At 41.1% G+C, this 20,445-nt stretch overlaps 1 protein-coding gene across 1 annotated transcript in view; it reads right to left on the bottom strand.

Moving 5' to 3' along the window:
* Window positions 1–20,445, bottom strand: part of LOC129776058 (uncharacterized) — a 27,790-nt gene extending 7,345 nt beyond the window's left edge. The window contains exons 1-5 of the mRNA XM_055781445.1: window positions 18,588–20,445; window positions 11,252–11,475; window positions 10,688–11,197; window positions 10,465–10,633; window positions 9,379–10,403 (exon numbers count right to left, since the gene is read on the bottom strand). Coding sequence (XP_055637420.1) covers window positions 9,379–10,403; window positions 10,465–10,633; window positions 10,688–11,197; window positions 11,252–11,475; window positions 18,588–20,144 — 3,485 coding nt within the window. The 5' untranslated portion in view covers window positions 20,145–20,445. The remainder of the gene's footprint in view (window positions 1–9,378; window positions 10,404–10,464; window positions 10,634–10,687; window positions 11,198–11,251; window positions 11,476–18,587) is intronic.

Below are 20,445 nucleotides of genomic sequence, written 5' to 3'. Positions count from 1 at the left end.
TCTGTTCACGCACAACTGACATGTTGTTTTTCGTTGTTTTATTTTTTTCAGAATGAAACCGGCGATATAGAACAACGAATTTTGTTGTGCTCTGTCAAGAACATTTTCCGCTTCTGCAACGGTATAATCGTAATCGAATTCAATGATGTCCGGTATGATGTTACTCGTGCAATGAAAAACCGTACATCTGCTATATAAGATGAGCTTGGTATAACGGCCATATATTGGGAAAGGGTTCCAATTCTCAAGCTTCTTCTGAATTGTAAGGGTGTTGGACGCCGTTGCTTTGTGCGAATGACTGAAAAAAGACTCTCCAGCCAGTCTTAGACGAAACGCGATGTCATTACCCGTTTATGCCCATAATGTAAAAGTCGGTCAGACAATCTTACAATGGCACTCGAGCATACGATAACGCCCGCTTTCCATGGTTTCCAATGTCCATCATGCAGCACTTTGAGATCGTACACTAATCTGGCCATGTACTTCAAATGAGCAATATCTTCATCATACCTCTGATGATTAGATAAGATCAGGACTCTTTCTTCGGCTCGATTATTCATAACATCAAACCATCTTGAAAGATCTTCTAAAAAGCATGTTGTCGGGAGAAGTTCCGGTAAATTTTCAGTTTCGGCATAGAATTTCAATGCTGCGGCTACTGTACTATGGCAATATTTTGTTGCATTACACACCTTCATCTTATCAACAGATGATGTTTTATTTTCAAAGCATACATCTGAAGGTGTCAATTTGTGACATAGATGCAGCATGTTATTTTTTTTCCAAGTTCACTACAGTGGTTAAGTGACTGCGATGAACGATGTTTGATTCTAATTGTTTCTCATTGACATACCAATCCGGAACTGTAATATAAACGTTGTTCAACCAACCATGCCGTTTTTTTGATTACGTGGACAGGATTGGGAACAATTTCTAAAAAGCGATTCTCATCGAATGGGTGAATCATTGAAGCAGTAAACGAATCGTTTTTCCGGCTGAGATTGATCCCTAAGTCTTTCCACAAGCGATGATTTTCTGAACCGGAATCAGTTGTTATAAAGTGCAAACGTAGTTTGATTCGTTCTGTCCTCGAAATGATAGCCAATACCGCATTCTTTAAACATTCATTCGCGATACTGTTTCCAGTAAACTCAAAAGCTACGACCTGCTTCCAACGTGCTGCGATTCCGACTAGCATGAAAACTAAGGCTTTGCATGCAAGAGTATTGGAAACAGAGAGCGTTGTTGTTCCAATGAGTTGCTTGGAGTTTTGGAAAAACTCTTTTGCTTCGTCTAAACTCATTTCATCCAGAATCAATCCGCAGTCTTTCTCTTCCTCGAAATTGCTGCGACCTTATGCTCAAGAAGCTCGAATATGTCCTGAAAAATACCTGTAAAATAACATGTTGAGTATCAGCATATCACATAGTAATAATAAAAATATACCAGTACTGAAACGAACTCCTTCAATTTGACGGAGTAGAGTTCGGGTGGAAGGAAATGGAATGCCTCTTCGAATGAGCTTGTCATATCCTCCTTGACACGCAAAACGATTTTGTAAGTTATCCAATATAGTTTCATTGGACCACTTCTTCACTTTTTTTACTTCTCCCGTTAACAGCTTCATCTGATCGCCATCCTCAATGTTTGTTTCTCGCTAAATCTAGTTCTAGTAGCGATCAAATATTTTTTCTCCCATCTTTTAGCAATTCTGTTCGATATGGAAAAAAAATCTGAATGTAGTTAACGAATATAAACTATATTTATCCAAACACCTTTTCAGATTGGAACTTTGACCTCTCAAACGGCTTTTTTCATTCTGCAACTCTTTTTGGAGATCTTGTCCTTGAACAGCACTCGCAACTTCATTATTTTCCTCACTATCCTCCTATTCCTCATCACCAGGAACAACAGCACTCGCAAAATCACCGCTTTTCTCAATATCCTCCCATTCCTCATCAACAGGAGCAACAACAGTTGGAATGTTGGTAGTTCCATCTTCGTTGTATTTCCCGCCAGCAAAATGGATCTGTATTTATAATTGTTTCAGTATATGTTTGGGAATAAGCTTTGAGTACTCACGGAACATATTCTCGAGCTTGGTTTGATGATAAAGTTTGAACCTCTATCTCACTGCTAACACAGAAACGAATCCATTCCCGTCGTGTATTTTCATCTTTGGGGAACCCCGATGAAACATAATCTCAGGATGGGTATGTTGCCTCCGTCCACAATTTATAGCTTTACACTTCATTTCTTTTTTTTTTCTAATTTTAACTTCCACTGTTTAAAAATTTGAAACGCTGAATGACAACTTTCATTTTTGTTTATGCAATACTGTATGGTTGCCAAAACTAATACATGTTCAAGGCACAGTATATTTAAATACACATTATACAAATATCCCGTCGATGTACACCATCAACATATTGCATGCCAATAATTAATACAAAAAAGGGTACAGATCAGAAAATACATTATACAAAGAACACATTTCTCTCATGGGAAAATAATCTCCCTGAATTTTATAACATTTGGCAACCCTCACATCTTGCTTCCCCGTTATCTAGCACTAGGTCAGCGAAATGCAGAAAGAAGAATAAGAAGCCAGTTGTCACGTCTTGTCTTAGGCTGATGTCACATTAGGCGGATTCCGCGAGTAAAACCGTAGCGGAGGATCTACAGTATAGATGGGCAAATCAGCTCATCGTGGTGAGCGGCTCAGAGCCGTCCAGCTCATACAAGTGAGCTGCTCATTCGGAACAGCTCCTCAGCTCAATTGAATTTTGCGGCTGTCCACACAACTGCATAACTACCATGGGACATTTTATAGTGTTCATTTTCTTAATAGACGGAAATCAAAAAATAAACAAATTTAATTTGTAATTGTACACAAACTAAATTTTATATGGATTCTAATAATATAATATACAACAAATATTGAATGCTGAAATCCAACATAGAAGATGCTTATGATATGCTGAACTTAAACAACAGAAGAACCAGCAGTAGCCAAATAAAATGCCTTCAGAAATATTGGCTGAGACAACGTTTTTTGATAAAACTACCGAGATATTTTTTTTTTTTGCATCCAAGGATATAAAAATAAATCCATTAATAGGCGCAACGAGAAACAATTCTTCGCCATGACAAAGGTAAGAAAAGGACCATTATCAATCACCAGCATTTATCATTCTTTGTGTGGACACCGACTGGACAACATCGTTGCTGGACGGGCTGGACGGCGAGGGATCGAGTGCCTTTCTCAAGGCAAGAGGGCGGAGGTGGTAGCGCTGGAGTAGAATAGAGTAGAGTTTTCAAAGGGCCTTTCTCAAGGCTAGAGACGAATGAACTGCAAAAGTTTAAAGTCTCTATAATACAATACCTTACCTTACTTACCTTACCTCATTACCTCCAGCACCGTAATGAGCTGATGAGCTGCGTTGTTTTGATTGCGAGCCGACCCGAATCCGCTCACTACGATGAAGCGATTCGAATGAACAGCTCATGAGCGGATGGCACATCTCTAATCTACAGTGTATTGTGAATGAGCCATGTCACACAGAGTGGGGCGGTTTTGAAAGCGAATTCATATCGAGAAAAAAAACCGTCGCGATATCCGCGGCGGCGAATCCGCCTAATGTGACATCAGCCTTAGCGAGAATGCGGCCCGCGTTCGCAAAGCACAACCAGCAAAGCAAAAATTGGACACATAACCTCAAAATTATCATCTGTTATTGTAGTACGTAGCACCCTTTTCCACCCATGTTTTTTTCAGCGTTGGTCTAGGAAAACTAAAAATATCTAAATCTCGAAATGGCACTAACCTGAGTGGTAAAACTATCGGTTATAAATCACTTTCAGCATTTCCTGATACACTTTTTTTAATCCTCGTCGTCATGGTCGTCGTCAAATTGTGAGATCATAATATGCGGAAGCAGAAACTCAATAAAAAAACAGGAAGTGGGTTATATCTATGGTATAACCGCAAGGGTGACGTAGGACTATCGTTGATTTAGAGATCATTTGTTCGAAGTTGAATCTAAATCCATTCTGAATGAATGAATAAATGAATATTTGGGGGACTTCGAAAACGAGACCGTTACGTTGGAGGCACAAGGTTTTATGCATCCAATATAGGATACGAAAAACCTTGTTCTGAAGAATAATCTTTAGAAGCTAACCTGCTAACTGTACTTGATTGACAAATCACAAACCCAAATGTATTATATGGATATTTTATGGATAGAAAACATTAAAATAAACTCTTTCGCTTGAATGTAATTTTCAATTCCAAGGGGAACTGGCAGATTATTTTCCAGCAACGATTAGATATTTCCACATTTTCCTCGATACTGGAAGCCCACCAGTGGTTAATGCTAATTCGATAACCACCTGTTAATAGTACTTGGTTGAAAAATATTTGGTCACAGTGTTACACGGATAGAAAACATTCAAATAAACTCTTTCACATGAATGTATTTTTAAATTCCCAGAGGAACTGGCAGATTATTTTCAGTAACGATTAGATATTTCCACATTTTCCTCGATACTGGAAGCCCACCAGTGGTTAATGCTAATTCGATAACCTCCTGTTAATAGCACTTGATTGAAACATATTTGGTCACAGTGTTACATGGATAGAAAACATTCAAATAAACTCTTTCACATGAATGTATTTTTAAATTCCCAGAGGATCTGGCAGATTATTTTCAGTAACGATTAGATATTTCCACATTTTCCTCGATACTGGAAGCCCACCAGTGGTTAATGCTAATTCGATAACCACCTGTTAATAGCACTTGATTGAAACATATTTGGTCACAGTGTTACATGGATAGAAAACATTCAAATAAACTCTTTCACATGAATGTATTTTTAAATTTCCAGAGGAACTGGCAGATTATTTTCAGTAACGATTAGATATTTCCATATTTTGCTCGATACTGGAAGCCCACCAGTGGTTAATACTAACTCGATAACCACCTGTTAATAGTACTTGATTGAAAAATATTTGGTCACAGTGTTACACGGATAGAAAACATTCAAATAAACTCTTTCACATGAATGTATTTTTGAATTCCCAGAGGAACTGGCAGATTATTTTCCAGCAATGATTAGATCTTTCCGGAACTTTCTCGATGCTGAATGGCATCCAAACGGAAAGAATTCTGCGCGTGTATGTGTCGATCCTTCGTCGTCCACCTCCTCCAGCACGTTAGGCAACGATGTTGTCTTGTCGATGTCCTCTCGAAAAATGAATGTGTCTCACCACCAGAATATCGCTTAAGTATGCTTTTTGTGTGTGATTGAATCGAGAGAAGGTGTGGTTTACGATGGCAATTTGGAAGGCAAACTAGAGGGGAATGAACTCTCTGAGCTCGGAACTTTCGGCGACTGAGCAATAATCGATTGCGGGCGCATACAATATTGGATACCGAAATATCCTACTGATGGGGAAGAATAATCTTCTGAAGCTATCCTGTTAATTGCGATTGATTGAAAAATCACAAAACCAAATGTATTTGGTCACAGTGTTACTTGGATAGAAAACATTCAAATAAACTCTTTCACATGAATGTATTTTTAAATTCCCAGAGGAACTGGCTGATTATTTTCCGGATCTTTCTCGATACTGAATGGTATCCAAACGGAAAGAATTCCGCGCGTGTATGTGTGTGTGTGTGTAGCGGCTGCTTCGAGATCTTCCCGGGGAACCGTTTGTGGCATCACTCTCCTCCTGATGGATTCCCTTCTGGCCTAAGGTGCACAAACAGGCTCTTGGTGACACCGTTCATTCGCGCTTTCATGATAAACGAAGAGCTTCACCACAACAGCGACAACATGCTCCAATCGCTGTTCAATTTGAACTGAGTGGATTTCCGAGCGGCGCTCGCTTATATACCGATTGGTGATTTCAATAGCCTGTTTTGAAAGCAATTTTAAGACTATTGAAACAAGTTTTTGGATCAGAAAGTAACAAGTATAGAACGCGTAGACATTTTATCTTTCGAATGAAGTGTTTATCATATCATTTCGTTCAGTTGTTTAGGAGCTATTAACGCTCAAAATCTCGGTCTCCGGCGTAACGCTTTCGTTTTCGAAACTTTGATTTTACACCCCGGTATAGAAATGAAAGATGTAGTCCTACGTCAAAACCTGTTACTCGTTTCATGGTGTGCTATAAATACAAGAGACTTTATTTGACAACTCTTCCCTGCGTCTGGACTCGTCGTATAATATATTTGCTCTGTAACTGAATTCATTCATATTCTATTCAGTCCTTTGACTGAAGCTACGCAACATTAAAGATTAATACTCTACAATTCTCAACACCTTCAACCTCAGTTTCCGATCGTAAGTTCGATGCGTCCTCCGATCCATCCAACAACAGCTGTACGTTGATGGAAACGTTTTGGTACTTCAACATGGTCAATTTAGTCACTTTTAGCGATTTCACGATGTTAGTGCCTGATTACACCGGATTATTAATATGGGTGCAAAATTTTTGACATAGGACTACGTTTAACAGGACTATGTGAAAATCTAAACACCGAACATGCAGGAAAAAATCGAAGATTTCGAATGCTTATAACTCGCATTTCGAGATAGATCGCAAATATATTTGCATCAATTGATAGGAAATATTTCTACACATCTATCACAATGAATAACAATTTATTTTTCTTGGGATAAACAATTCAATAATTGTGAAATGTCAAGCATCATCTAAACGCTGAAAGTGTCACGTTTTGATTGTTCCAATTTGTGCTCCTCAAATGGTTCCGACCAAAAGGAGTAACCCGAGTAACAGCGGAATATGATTTGAATACAAGCGAAACATTGAATCGTAAGTAAATTTGGCAGTTGCTTTCCGAAAACATAATTGAGGGGCCTAGAATGAAAGGGGTGTAAGTGGTTTGATCGATTTCTCTTCATTATCTTTTTCTTTAGTTAATAACTCAACTGCAAAAACGTTCCAATTTGAGTTTGCTATCGAATCCGATAGATGGGGTTCTTGTAGAGATTAACTCCGTGAATTTCCGTTATTACACTCCTGTCTAAGTCTCCTGTCATTTTGAGCCCCTCAATTCTAACTGCAAAGTAAAGCTCATACGCTAAGGCCATCGTTCCAGCATAACTACGCATAACTACAAATATCATCATCAGCAGCGGGTAGCAGTGGTAGCGGCCAACGAGTTTTAATTTTACTGCCATCCAACGGACAATCGACACCCATCGCTATCGTGTAATCGATCCAGCACACATTGATGATACTGATGCAAAATTGCCTTTGGCTGTATTAAGTTTGTCTAGAACAGTGCATTGGTAAAATAAAGACACAAATTTTGACATTTGGTGCTTATTGGTGGTTGGAGATCCGATTCCGATCGATCATGAATTTTATCTGCCGGAAACAATGGTTAGTAGTGGTGTCGTTGAAGATGTAATTTTACTCATAGGAACCGAAAATAGGTACAGTAGAACCCCGATTATCCGTGGAATAGTCGGGCTAGCTCACCGCGGATAACGCAATAAAGTGCTAAAAATTAGGTGCAAACACAAACAAAATATCTATATTTAAGCATGAAAAAATCGGTGGGTTATATCTATGATATAACCGCAAAGTTGACGAGGGACTAGCTTAGCAATCACTTGTTTGTATTGATAAAATTTTTGATTGAATGAAACAATTTCCGGATTTAATCGGATACAATATATTTGCTTTGTAAGTAAAGAGATTGAATAAATATCATGTAAGGTCAATTCATGCATTGTGATGGATTATGTTCTTCGTTACAACTAAATTTAATGACAGTCCTTTTACGCTTGTTATGATGTCTAGAACAAAATATGTGAACGGAAGAATTATCAAACGATCATTTTATTTTACATTTCCATCTGAAGTTTGCATCTCTCAAGTGTACGTACTTCTCGAACCGCGAATTTGCTTGATTTGATGAACTTCAGGCACTCAGTGCCAGAAATTCAGTGAGCAGAAGATATGAAGGCATATCCTTCAAGGCAATCTTGAATAACCGAACCAAAGCGTTGTGTTCGTACCCGTTTTTGTAATCCGTGTTAGGAAAACACTTTTCGGAGTGCAGAAAAACATGCGGGTGCAAAAGTACCCCAGGCTTGCATGAATCAACAACTTCAACTTATAATTTTTTATATTATAGAGCCTTTAAATTTGAAAGTTCATTCGCCTCTAATGTCTGCAAGATTTTCCCAGGTTCCAGGTTGAATTTATTTTCCATGCCAATTTCCTCAAACACCTTGGTTCTGGAGTCTGTGTTGGGGAAACACATTTCAGTCTGAACAAAAATATCCCCGACTTGCATTAATTTGCAATGTCAATTTCCCCACGTTCCACGGATTTGAAGTCTGTGTTAGGAAAACACATTTCAGTCGAAACAGAAATGCCTCCGGCTTGCATGAATTTGCAATGCCAATTTCCCCACGTTCCACGGATTTGAAGTCTGTGTTAGGGAAACACATTTCAGTCGGATCAAAAATACTCCCAACTTTCATGTATTTTTTAAAGCCGATTTCTCCAACATTGCTTGGTTTTGAAGTCTGTGTTAGGGAACACGTTTCGGTGAGAACAAAAATCCCCATACTTTCGTGTATTTGCATTGCCGATTTCCCCAAGGCTGCTTGGTTATGATGGCTGTGTTAGGGAAACCGTAAATCGGGCCTATCGAAACGAGGTAGTTAGGGAGTTTAGACAACGCTTAATATTTTACAGTTATTCAATTGTTTATCTAATGAAAAATAACATTTTATTAATTGTGATAGATGCGTAGAAATATTCCCTATCAATTGATGCAAACATCGTTCCGATCCAGTAAGAAATGTTTGAGTTATAAGCATTCGGAATCTTTTTTCCTGCATGTTCTGTGTTTAGGTTTTCATTTAACCCCTCATATACTCCGGTTAGACGTAGTCCCACGTCAAAACTATGTTTCATAAACACAGAAATCATTAAACTGTTCATCTGTAAGGTCGTTTACACCAGTGATAAGATAATGTGAGGGATATGACCCAAAGAAAAGAACAAGACCCTACCGCTCACTGGAACATTTCGGGAAGTTCTGTAGAATTATAATACGCTTTCGGGGATAATACGCACCACGGATCATCCGCTCGCGGATAATCGAGGTTCTACTGCAATTTCAATTGACCGCCCTTCGTGTAGTCTTACGTCTATCCGTTTATGTCTCCGACATTATCTACCCATCTTTTTCAAAACAGGGTTTCTAAACAATTTGCTGCCAAAAGTTTTGGAGTATGCTTACTTCGACCGTTGCTATAGAATGAACAGTGATTCCGGATTCCAAGTGTTTCAAGCTTCAACTCCTTATACCGACTTACCTTTCCTTCACATCATCGACCCAGGAAACTCTGGTAGTCGACGCCGGTTTCGTCTCCGGCTCCGGAGTGCTTCTCTTCCAAATTTGCCGAGGGCCAAAATCATCCTCATCTCTGTCATCAAATGGGCTCACGAAGTCATCCTCCGGCTTGGCGGCCTCTTCCTGCTGCTGACCTGGTGTTGTCCCATTCTCGATCACCGCTGGCGTACCGTTTGAAACCACTTCGTTCTCCTTCGCAGACTGTTTCTTCTCCATCCTGTCGAAGACTCCCGATCGATCCAGGATAGTCTTGATGTTCTGAATTGGCAGATCGTAGAGCAGTGTGAGAATCGTCGCTCCGCTAACTAGCAGACAAACCTCCGCTCGATTCAGGTAGCCCGCGAAGCTGAACACTTCACTGCCACGGGTCGTTCCGGCAAAGTAGAAGAACACCAGGAACTGAATCAGCGACACCGAGTAGGAGATTTTACTCAGAAAGATCATCGGTTTGCAGCTGAGCAGTCGATTCAGCAAGCTGTCCCCATTGGTGACGCAGAAATAGATCACCCAGCAAATTGCCAAGGCAAACGAGAGCGGTGCCAGCGCGGAGTACTGTGCGGCGTCTCCAATCTGGAACTGGAAGTCCTTCTCGCCAATGTCCAACGGGAAAATGAAGCACCAACCGAACGCGATCGCCATACCGATCCAACCGCTCAGATTGATGCCACGATCGTGCCTCCGAAAGTCCGTCTCACGTAGCATATAGCCCAAACCAAACCCGGCCAGGTATGGAGTGGCCCGGTGGAGCGTTTCCGAGAAGCTCAGATTCACCGTCCGGTAGATCTGGGTGAGACGGATACCGTGATAGACGTAAGGGGACAGCCGATCCTCTGTTGTTGAAACGAAGCGCATCGCTGTTGAAATGCCGTTCAGGGTGACGTAGGCTGCCACTCCGTAGAATGGGTTCTTCGTTAGGATTATCAGCAGGAAGGGGGCGATAATGGCGAGCTGCATTTCGATCGCCAGCTGGAAAGTGTGAGGGGCGCACTGCAAGTATTCAAACCTAGATCATACAGTGTTCAGCAACCTTTTCATGGAAAAGAATTACCCCTTCTTCGATTGGGTACCAATTTTGAATGAAGAAAACATTGTTCCAGAAGTTGTGTTTGCAAAGGTTAGCGTTTTTCACCACGACGTCACCCCATTGCGGGCCATTGCCCAGATGTTCCCAGATCCATGAGTAGAATATCAGCACCGGGATGAGTGGCAGAGTCAATCTGCAATAAATTTTAGTTCATGGCACCTCTCAAATGGTTCACTCTCACACTCACCTCAAATACCGCCCAACGATCCTTCGGAACCAGGCCACTTTCTGCTTCTGCTTGAACTCACCCACCATGTGGTAAGCCACGAGGAAGCCACTGATCACCAGGTAAACATCGGCGTAAAGCATCGCCACCCTCAGCACAACGCTCCAGGGTGCGTTGAAGCTTTCGGTGAACTCGTTCCGGTTAGTGTACGGCTGGAAGCCCATCGGAATGAGGCGAAGCGCACAAAACATGACCATCATGGCAAGTGCGCGCAATCCCGACAGGCAACCAATAACATCTTTTCCGGCTAGGGTCTCATCCTCGCCACCAACCAGCTGACGGACGGTTCGTTTCAACGAGAATGACATGAGGATTTGGTGGAGCAGGTTGGTGTCTTCGCCGGGTTGGGAGTTACTTTCGTTTCTGTTTTCGTTCGCTGTCGCAGATTTGGGCTGTGGGTCGATTTTGATGATTCCGATGTCATTGAGGGATGCAACCACAGTGACCACCAGCACAAACGTGTAGAAACCACTGAAACGACATCATTATTAGAACAGGAAAGAGCTGCCGTTCGATTCAACTTACAGCGCCGCTACCAGTTGCCAGTTTTCGTTGAACAGCTTCGTCCAGCCGGCTGTCTGGCGTACGTGACAATTACCTTCCTCGATTTCGAGGAACAACCTGATGCCGGTGGTATTGTACGGCTTGACGAAGTGTTCGACGATGCTGCCCGCGTCCTCGTAGCTGCATGCCGCCGGCAGACAGATACCCCAGTTGATGGTGGTGAAACGGGGCAGGAAATGATCCGGCTGAAATTGGTGGAAGGTAGACCAGCTTATATTTGATTTCAACATTTAACGAAACTCAAAACCATTTCAAAAGCATGAAGCATGAATGATCGATCGCTTTCCGTTTGTATAAAGTCGAATGGTTCATCAACTTTCCTATTGAAGATAATTCTCTCAGATTATATTACTTGTAGGCTAGAACCCTGCGTAAAATGCTACCTAGACATATAACCCAAAATCAATAAGGAACGGTTGCGGATTTGAACAACTCAATTCACAAAACCTACAGAAAATCCAAATCCAAGGTCTGTTCCATGTCCGTGTTGATGTCCCATAACTTTCATCAAGCTCCGTACAGTGTCAGCGTCGATTCCGGAACTGAAGAATCAGTTCTATCTCAGGATTGATTTGATTTAAGGCAGTATTCTAGTCTAGAAAGCTGAAAAAAGAAATTTATAATGGTTCGTGATCCCTCCCCCTCTCTAAGGGGGGCTGCCATACAAATGAAACACAACTTTATGCATAACTCGAGAGCCAATTGAGCAAATGGAGAAAAATTTGGCATGTGGAGGTTTTAAGGGACAAGAAATGCTTCTATGGTAATTCGACACTCCTCCCTCCTCTCTACGGGAGAACTGCTATACAAATGAAACACAAATTTCAGCCTCACTTAAGAACTAATCAAGCAAATGGAACCAAATTTGGCATGCGGAGGTTTCAGGGGTGCTCCCGTGATCGCGTGGTTAGCGTCACAACTAACATGCCGGGGGTTCGGGTTCGATTCCCGTTCTGGTAGGGGAAAATTTTTCGTAAAAGAAATTTCCTCCGACTTGCACTGTGGTCACGCGAATTCTAGAGCTTGTCACCCAGAAAGCATTCATGACGTGTTATTCGGCATAGAAATCTCAACTAATAACTAATAAAAATGACGCAAGTAATAGTACGTTGAGACGGCGAAGTTCCTCTAGGAACGGTAGTGCCATTTAAGAAGAAGAAGAAGAAGAAGAAGAAGGTTTCAGGGGGGAACAAATATTTCTATGGGGCTTCGATTCTATGGGGCCTCCTGTCTTGTGAGGGATTTGGATACGACAAATGTTTCTTTGATGGTTTGACATACCGCCTTCCTCTGAATCGGGGACGGGGGCTCCCATACAAATGAAACACACATTTCTGCATAGCTCGAGAGTTACTAGAGCAAATGGAACCAAAATTGGAATTGGTTACTATGATTGTTTGATACCCCCTTCCTCTTCTGGAAGGAGATGGAGGGTCCAATAAAAATATTACACATATTTCAACCAACCATATTAACAACTAAGCATGATAATTGAAAATATTCGGAAAACTCTGATGGAAAATAGGAAAATTCGGAAAATTCAACTATCAAATGTTCTACAATTGTATCGTGATAAACGTTTTAGTCCATTTGATGTTAATGCTAACGAAATAGATGTTTGTTCGAAAGAAGAAATTAAATTTAAGGTGAAAAAACGCACTCCTACATCTTCTAACTATACAGCCATTCCATGCCAAACCGATATAGTGGTTCTCAGATTTTCGTCAAAAGTGGTAATTTTGTTCTTTATTGCAAAACATTAGATCCGTATTTTTTTGTTTTTTTATCAGGGTGCCCATTTTTATTTTTGGGTAGTCGAAAAAATCATTTTTTTTCCTCTTTTTACAAAAAATTACTTTTGAACCACTGAACCGGTTTGAATGATCGACATATTAAATTAAAGCCAATGAATTATTATGAGTTTTGGTAGAAGAACAGGTCGGAATCGATTATCCGGAGACTCGATTATCCGGATTTCGATTATCCGGAGTATTTTAGTTAAGATTTTTTAAATTTATTTTTATCAGAAATATTGAATAATTTGTTAATATACTTTATAAATATGGTTATTTAAATAAAAAAATGACAGAAGCAAGGTAAAGGAGGGGACTGGAATAGAGGTTGTTTCATACAAGTTTCAATTATCCGCAGTAGATTTATATACGTTTAAAATTCCAAATTTTAATGAATACATTTATTTAATATGTAAACATGCCTAATATGATAATTTAATGGAAATGGATGTAGCTAGGGTAAGCAGGGTCCGTTTAGTATGTTTGAATCCGGTTATCAACAGTGTATCATATATAATATGATCATTCGAATAATCAAGGACGTAGTAAGGAAAAGGAAAAGTTGGGGTAGGAGAGTTGAGATTTTTGAAAGAATACAAAATAGGTGATAAATTTAGTGCCCTGTGCCCTGTAGGTTCCGTCGTCCATCACCACCGCCACGTCGCGATTCGCCGGGAGATTCAACTTGACCATCTAAATCAGCCGCTGCCACTGCGTCAGTGCCTGCAGCTCCGAGACCAGTGTACGGAACTTCCGTTTCCTGACATGTATGTTCATGTTCGTCAGGTACTTTTTCACTGTTTGTCCGGTTGCATCGACCTCCCGGCCAAGCCCACGCTTCCTCTTCAGCATGCTTTGGAGCTTCTTGTCGCTCTGAATCGTGGGCCGTCCGAAACCTGACTTTCTTTCATCGCTCTTATTGTTGTCCAATAAAGGGTGTGTCACATCAAATTGCATCACGGAAAAAACGCTGTAGAAATTCGCCCAGTAGACCGATCCTTTTGAAAATTTTAGACAGTAAAATAAAAACTATTAGACAACTTTTGGCATTTTCTTTTTATTCATACTTCGAGCCTAAGCCCGTATACTCGCACCTTCCTCTTTACCCCGTCCATAAGGTTTGTACAACGTCAGGTTGTAGTTTTTTTTGAACAGAAATCCATTTTCTCTTGAAGTCCGCCTCCGATTTGACAACTTTTGGGTTCTTCCGGAGGGCCTGCTACATAATCGCCCAATATTTCTCTATTGGGCAAAGGTCCGGCGCGTTGGGCGGGTTCATTCCTTTGGCACGAAGGTGACCCCGTTGGCTTCGTACCACTCCAACACGTCCTTTGAATAGTGGCACGAAGCGAGATCCGGCCAGAAGATGGTCGGGCCCTCGTGCTGCTTCTATAGTGGTAGTAAGCGCTTCTGTAGGCACTCCTTAAGGTAAACCTGCCCGTTTACCGTGCCGGTCATCACGAAGAGGGCGCTCCACTTTCCGCAAGAGCAGATCGCTTGCCACACCATGTACTTTTTGGCAAACTTGGATAGTTTCTGCTTGCGAATCTCCTCCGGAACGCTGAATTTGTCCTCTGCGGAGAAGAACAACAAGCCCGGCAGCTGACGAAAGTCCGCTTTGACGTAGGTTTCGTTGTCCATTACCAGGCAATGCGGCTTCGTCAGCATTTCGGTGTACAGCTTCCGGGCTCGCGTCTTCCCCACCATGTTTTGCCTTTCGTCGCGGTTAGGAGCCTTCTGAACCTTGTATGTACGCAGGCCCTCCCGCTGCTTGGTCCGCTGGACGAATGAACTTGACAAATTCAGCTTATTGGCAACATACCGGACCAAACTTCTCGGATCACGTCTAAACTGCTTAACTACGCGCTTGTGATCTTTTTCACTGACGAAGCATCCATTTTTGCCGTTCTTCACCTTCCGGTCGATGGTTAGGTTCTCGAAGTATCGTTTTAGTACTCTGCTGACCGTGGATTGGACGATTCCCAGCATCTTACCGATGTCCCGATGTGACAACTCCGGATTCTCGAAATGAGTGCACAGGATTAATTCACGACGCTCTTTTTCGTTCGACGACATTTTTCCAAATTTACGAAAAATTTACAGTGAAGCATGGCCAACGTGATCTATACACTCTTATCTGATTATAAGCGAAAGCTGAAGATATAATTCCTAAAAATTAAATTTCTACAGCTTTTTTTCCGTGATGCAATTTGATGTGACACACCCTTTAGTGCCAATATTTTTTAGATGCCGGGATAGGCGTATCTGTCGTCCACAACGACGCGGCGGGGTATCGTTCTGTTTTCGCCATCACGGTTAGAGTTCGACTGATAGAGCTGTCAATTTTTTCTGCCGACTAATGGGTTACTATTAGCGAATTCGTTTTTAAAACTGAGTCAGTGCCACAATGACTCTGTAATAAAAAAATGTTTTCAGTTTCACGAATGCGGTGGTTTGTTGGTGTGCGTTATATAGTCTGATATGTTTATATTTGCGACGACAAATGTACAGTGTCGACGTCTGGTGGCGATATGAGTTTGAATGAAAATTTTTACTTCATATTGTTTGATTACCTAACACATGTAGTTCTGACACTCACTTAACCATTTGTCGATGCATTTCCTGTTTGTTCCAGAAATAATTACTCTTATAATATAAAATCATCATTAGACACAGTTTTCGTTCAATATGTTTCAGTGATATCGGAAAAAAACCTCTTATTTGATCACATAAAATATATATATATATATACGATACGTTAAAGTAAATTTTCATTCATAATTTTGATTTTGTAAGCATGTTTATTCCACCTGAATATCCATCATTATTTTCGCCTCCCAATGAAGGCACACGTAGCTTAATGCCGTCTACTCGAATATACTCTTCAAAATCAGAATCCGAATTGGATTACGATTCCAATAATACAAAAGCAAAAGCAGCAGGTTTTCCATTTTCATAGTCTTCATTTTTAGATTTTCCAAAACAATACTTGGAACTTGACAGTTCAGTATAGTTGTATTGGTGAACCCGAGTGCCAACCCGTGAAACCAGCCTGAGGGCATCCGTATACTAGCACATAGGATTTGACAGCGTCAAACATGTCCGGGTCGCAAATGCAATTTGCGACCACTGTCACTCGCGAGAACTGCCAAACTCTCAAGCTGGTGTAAAACAAGGCACTTAACATACTACCAGGTGGGTCAAAACGTGAAGTGGTTTTCTGCAGCCATTTAAAAAATACACAAAAGTAAATTAAGACGATTGAGCACAATTTGTGGAATATACTGATACTTTATGAAATACTCATTGCTATATTCATTATATTCATTACGTTTTACGCTGCAAGCGTTTCATTTATTGTCTTTGCGTTGAAGGCACCATAATGATTTGCGCCATTTGGAAAACGAAATTAAGGACGAAATTAACACACTTCTAGAACAAAAAATAATGAATGAAAATTTACTTTTCTGTATTCAATATGTATTCTATGTAATAGAGTAATACGTTTCCTCGAAAATTGTGAAATAATATGAAACTGAAATTGTGTTTGATGCTGATTTTATATTATAATGGTGAGTTTTTGTGATTATTGTGTTGTAAAATATTTGGAAATATACAACCAAATGGCTAAGTAAGCGTCAGGACTACGTGTTTTAAGTAATCGAATAACTTAAAAATCTACATACTATTTATAAGATTTCAAAACTACCTTCTTTAAATTTTCACGAATTTAACGATTGTTTCGAGTTAAATATGACGTTTACGTTTACGTGCGTTTACATTTACATTTCACATAAATTTTTTTTTCAAAAAACAATTCTTTTTTTAGTTAGCGAATGGGCGCACCTTGTTCCATAGATTTGCCTTGAGTTCGCCGAGTAATTTGATAGGTTTGGCAATGACAGCTAAATTTGTAGCACATCTTGACTCGCGGATCATATCCCCTTGCCCGGGGCTTGCGTGAAACATATCAGTGCGAAACTAACAGCTTACGGGGCGAACTAGTGCGACACTGAGTGCGAAACTGAGTGAATAAAAAAACATTTTGTATGATTGGTGCTGCATGGGTAGTTTCGTCAGTGTGTGTGAAGGTGAACCCATGAAAAATCGACAATTGTTGTCCATTTTTTTCAATGCAAACGATATTAGTACACAGTGATCAGTACACGTCAAATTTTATCTGTCAAAAAGCGTCCAATATTTACCTTCGGTGAAACGGTGTATGAGCACCCTAAGTTTTCTTAATCTGCCCTTTCAAGTCTAAATAATTCAAAAAATCATCATCATAACAGATGATAAAAGCAAGTTGCGATCGCTCTTGTACTCAATCGAGAGAATTTTGTATACAGTGCTGAAAATTACATCACAGGCTCGCTACACTTAATGATTCATAAGCCAATCAGAAATGCATTAAATTCGCGGTCTAGCAGCGAGGAGCATTGATCATATTTCGGACCGTTCCGTTATAACTGTAACACTTTTGCTGCTGCTAATGTAGCAGCAACCTTTGGGTTGTAGTTCTTTTTTATTGCATCCGAAAATTGTAAATTTTTTTTAATGCAAATGATTTTTCGTTAATTCCCGCAAGGTGGAAGGTTACAGAAAATCTTGAACGTTGAGGATTCTTTAACGCCAATAATCAAAATTACACCAAAGGCTTTCGTCAGATACATATTTTCCACAGGTTGGTCGTTAATGGGTTAATGCAACAAGAATCATAATATTGTATACACATGTGCCCATTAATGTGTGGTATGCGGGCTTCCTGTATCGGGCTTTCCTTGTATTCTTCGGGCTTCCTGTATCGATCAGCATTCATGCACCACGCGGAATACTTGGCATTTACTCTACAAGCTGGCCCTAAACGATTAAGGGCAATAGGAATAATAAAAAACAAAAAAATCTCATTAACTAAAAAACGTTGAAAGGGGTTTTTTACACTTATGAGCAGCTGCCTAAAACACGTACAAACATTGTTTTGCTTTGGATCGTAGCTGCAATTGTAGTAATCGACCTTTAGATTGCATTTTGAGGAGAAACGGCCCATGGGATACGAGTAGAGGGACGAACCCGCCTACGGTTAAAAGTCTCTGTTACAAAGTACAAAAGCGTAAAGAAAATACAGACAAACACATGGAAACATTATTTTTCCTTATGACAACGCTCGGCATCATGTTTCAAATGCTGGAAAATTTATTAAAAACGCTCAAATGGGATGTTGAACAGCACCATTCGTATTCTCCGGAAATTCTTTTCTTTCACAGAAACCCAAAGTCTTCTACAATTCTAGATCTCCTCTATAAAGGTCCATTACCTGTTGATGCAATTCGTTTTATTTTACAGTCAGCAATCTGTCAGTTCATTTTGTAAAAAAATCGAATTCGATATAGTTTGGAATCCCAATGTAAAAACCACGAACTGGCGCAATTCGACAACAAGGATTGCAATAAACAGACTCGGCTTGCAAAACATTGAACGAGCTACAAGTTTCAGAGCATACTCACATCATTCAGCGTACTCTTGATGAAACCCCTTCCCTGCAGCAGATGCACCGGCAGCCTCAAGTTCTCGTCCTCGGCGATGACATCAATGTGCGCCAGGCAGTACTTTCCCCTCATCCGAACCAGTTCGTCATCCTTCACCTTAACTTTGGTGGCAATGCCAGTGCACAAATCGAAATCACCAAGCTGATTGGCATTTCCTCGCAACAAACCAGAGGTTACTTTTGCGCTGGCATCGATCATCTGGAGCGCCCAGAGACGCTTGCCCCGCAGCTGACGCTGAAATATCTGCCCTTGACGGCGGCACTCGCCATTCTTGAGGCGGGAATAGTCCGGGACGAAGGAGGGAATTCGAAGCAGCAGAGATTCGAAATCTTCCGGAGAGATTTCAATTCGTTGCTTCACTACTTTGGAGGGTGTTTGCTTCAGCTTTTTAACCCTCTTCGGATCAGTCTCGATGAGAGTCTCCACCGGTAGGTCTTCGGGTTTGAACAAGGATATAAGGGGGCTTTTGTTGAACAGGGTGACTATTGCGGAGTCTTTGCTCTTCTTGAGTTCCGATTCTTCATCTTCGTCATCGTCTTCAGACCCGACAGGACGTAATTTAATGTCCTCTTCACTGGTGTCTTCCTGATTTGAACTCAGAAAACTACTGACCAAAGTAATTAACGGGTTGTCTTTTATTTTATCCTGTTGTTTGGCATCTTCTTCGTCATCGCCGTCGTCGTCATCACCATTATCGCCTCCATCCTGATCATCATCGTCTTTTTCAGTGAGCTTTTTGAGCCAACCGAAAATTCCCCCCGATTCTTCGTCGTCATTGTCGTCATCATCATCCTCTTTTTGATAGTCCTCTTTATCCTTGTCAGAAACGGTATCCTTTAACTTGGCTAACCATGCAAACATACCGCCAATTGACTTCTCATCTTCCTCGTTATCATCGTCATCTCCGTTTTCTTCCACATCCGTCGATTTTTCGTCTTTCGCACTTTTTTCCTTCAATTTTTTGGATCCAAATAATCCAAAAAGATTGGAAATGCTCCTCTCCTGTTCTTCTTCCCCATCGTCATCATCATCTTCGTCGTCCTCATCGTCATCATCGTCATCTACCGGTTTCGGTTCCATCTTATCGAACCTGTATTTCTTTGTAGGTACATCCTCAACACGAAATTTAGCTCCTTCCGCTTTCTTCTTCTGCGCCGGAGACAACCTGTAACTTCGATGCACCCTCTCAAACTTGTATTTACTCTCAGCGGCTCGTTCCTCCTCCTCATCCTCATCGTCGTTGTCAGCTGCTCGCTTGTCGTCTTCATCGCCATCGTCGTCGTCATCCTCATCATCTACATTATCATCCACAATGGCACGTTTCTTCACCACCTCAACCATTGCAGCCCTCCGCTGTTGAATCTTCCGCTTTGACACCGCGATCGACACGCGCTCATCCTCGTCCACTTCGGTGTCGCGTAACCGAAAGCCATCGGCACCGGTGGAAAGGCAAACCAGCGCGACAACAGTGGCAACCACTAGCAGCAGGAACCAAGGCCGAAACCAAACCGCCATCTTAGACGGAAGATCACTTTTTTCTTTCCCAAATCACTAGGGCTTAAATCATCACCGATTTTCCGTGAACTTTACACATAACTCTTCCCGTCTGAATATCAGTTTTATCGTCCAGCTTTGGAGGATACTATTTCAAACGGAAAATGACACCGCGTGGAAAACAAACGAAAACTTCCTTAAACTAACTAAAATTATGAACCCCAAAAATGTATCCGAGTCTGTGAGCGCGACAGAGAGCCGAACGAGCGAGCGAGCGCGACTGCGGTGTGTTTTTCGCGGCGATATACGTCTTTCTCGGGCG

The sequence above is a fragment of the Toxorhynchites rutilus genome, chromosome 1 (genome assembly GCF_029784135.1).
Source record: "Toxorhynchites rutilus septentrionalis strain SRP chromosome 1, ASM2978413v1, whole genome shotgun sequence".
Classification (NCBI taxonomy): domain Eukaryota; kingdom Metazoa; phylum Arthropoda; class Insecta; order Diptera; family Culicidae; genus Toxorhynchites; species Toxorhynchites rutilus.
This window is presented reverse-complemented; position numbering and strand designations above follow the sequence as displayed.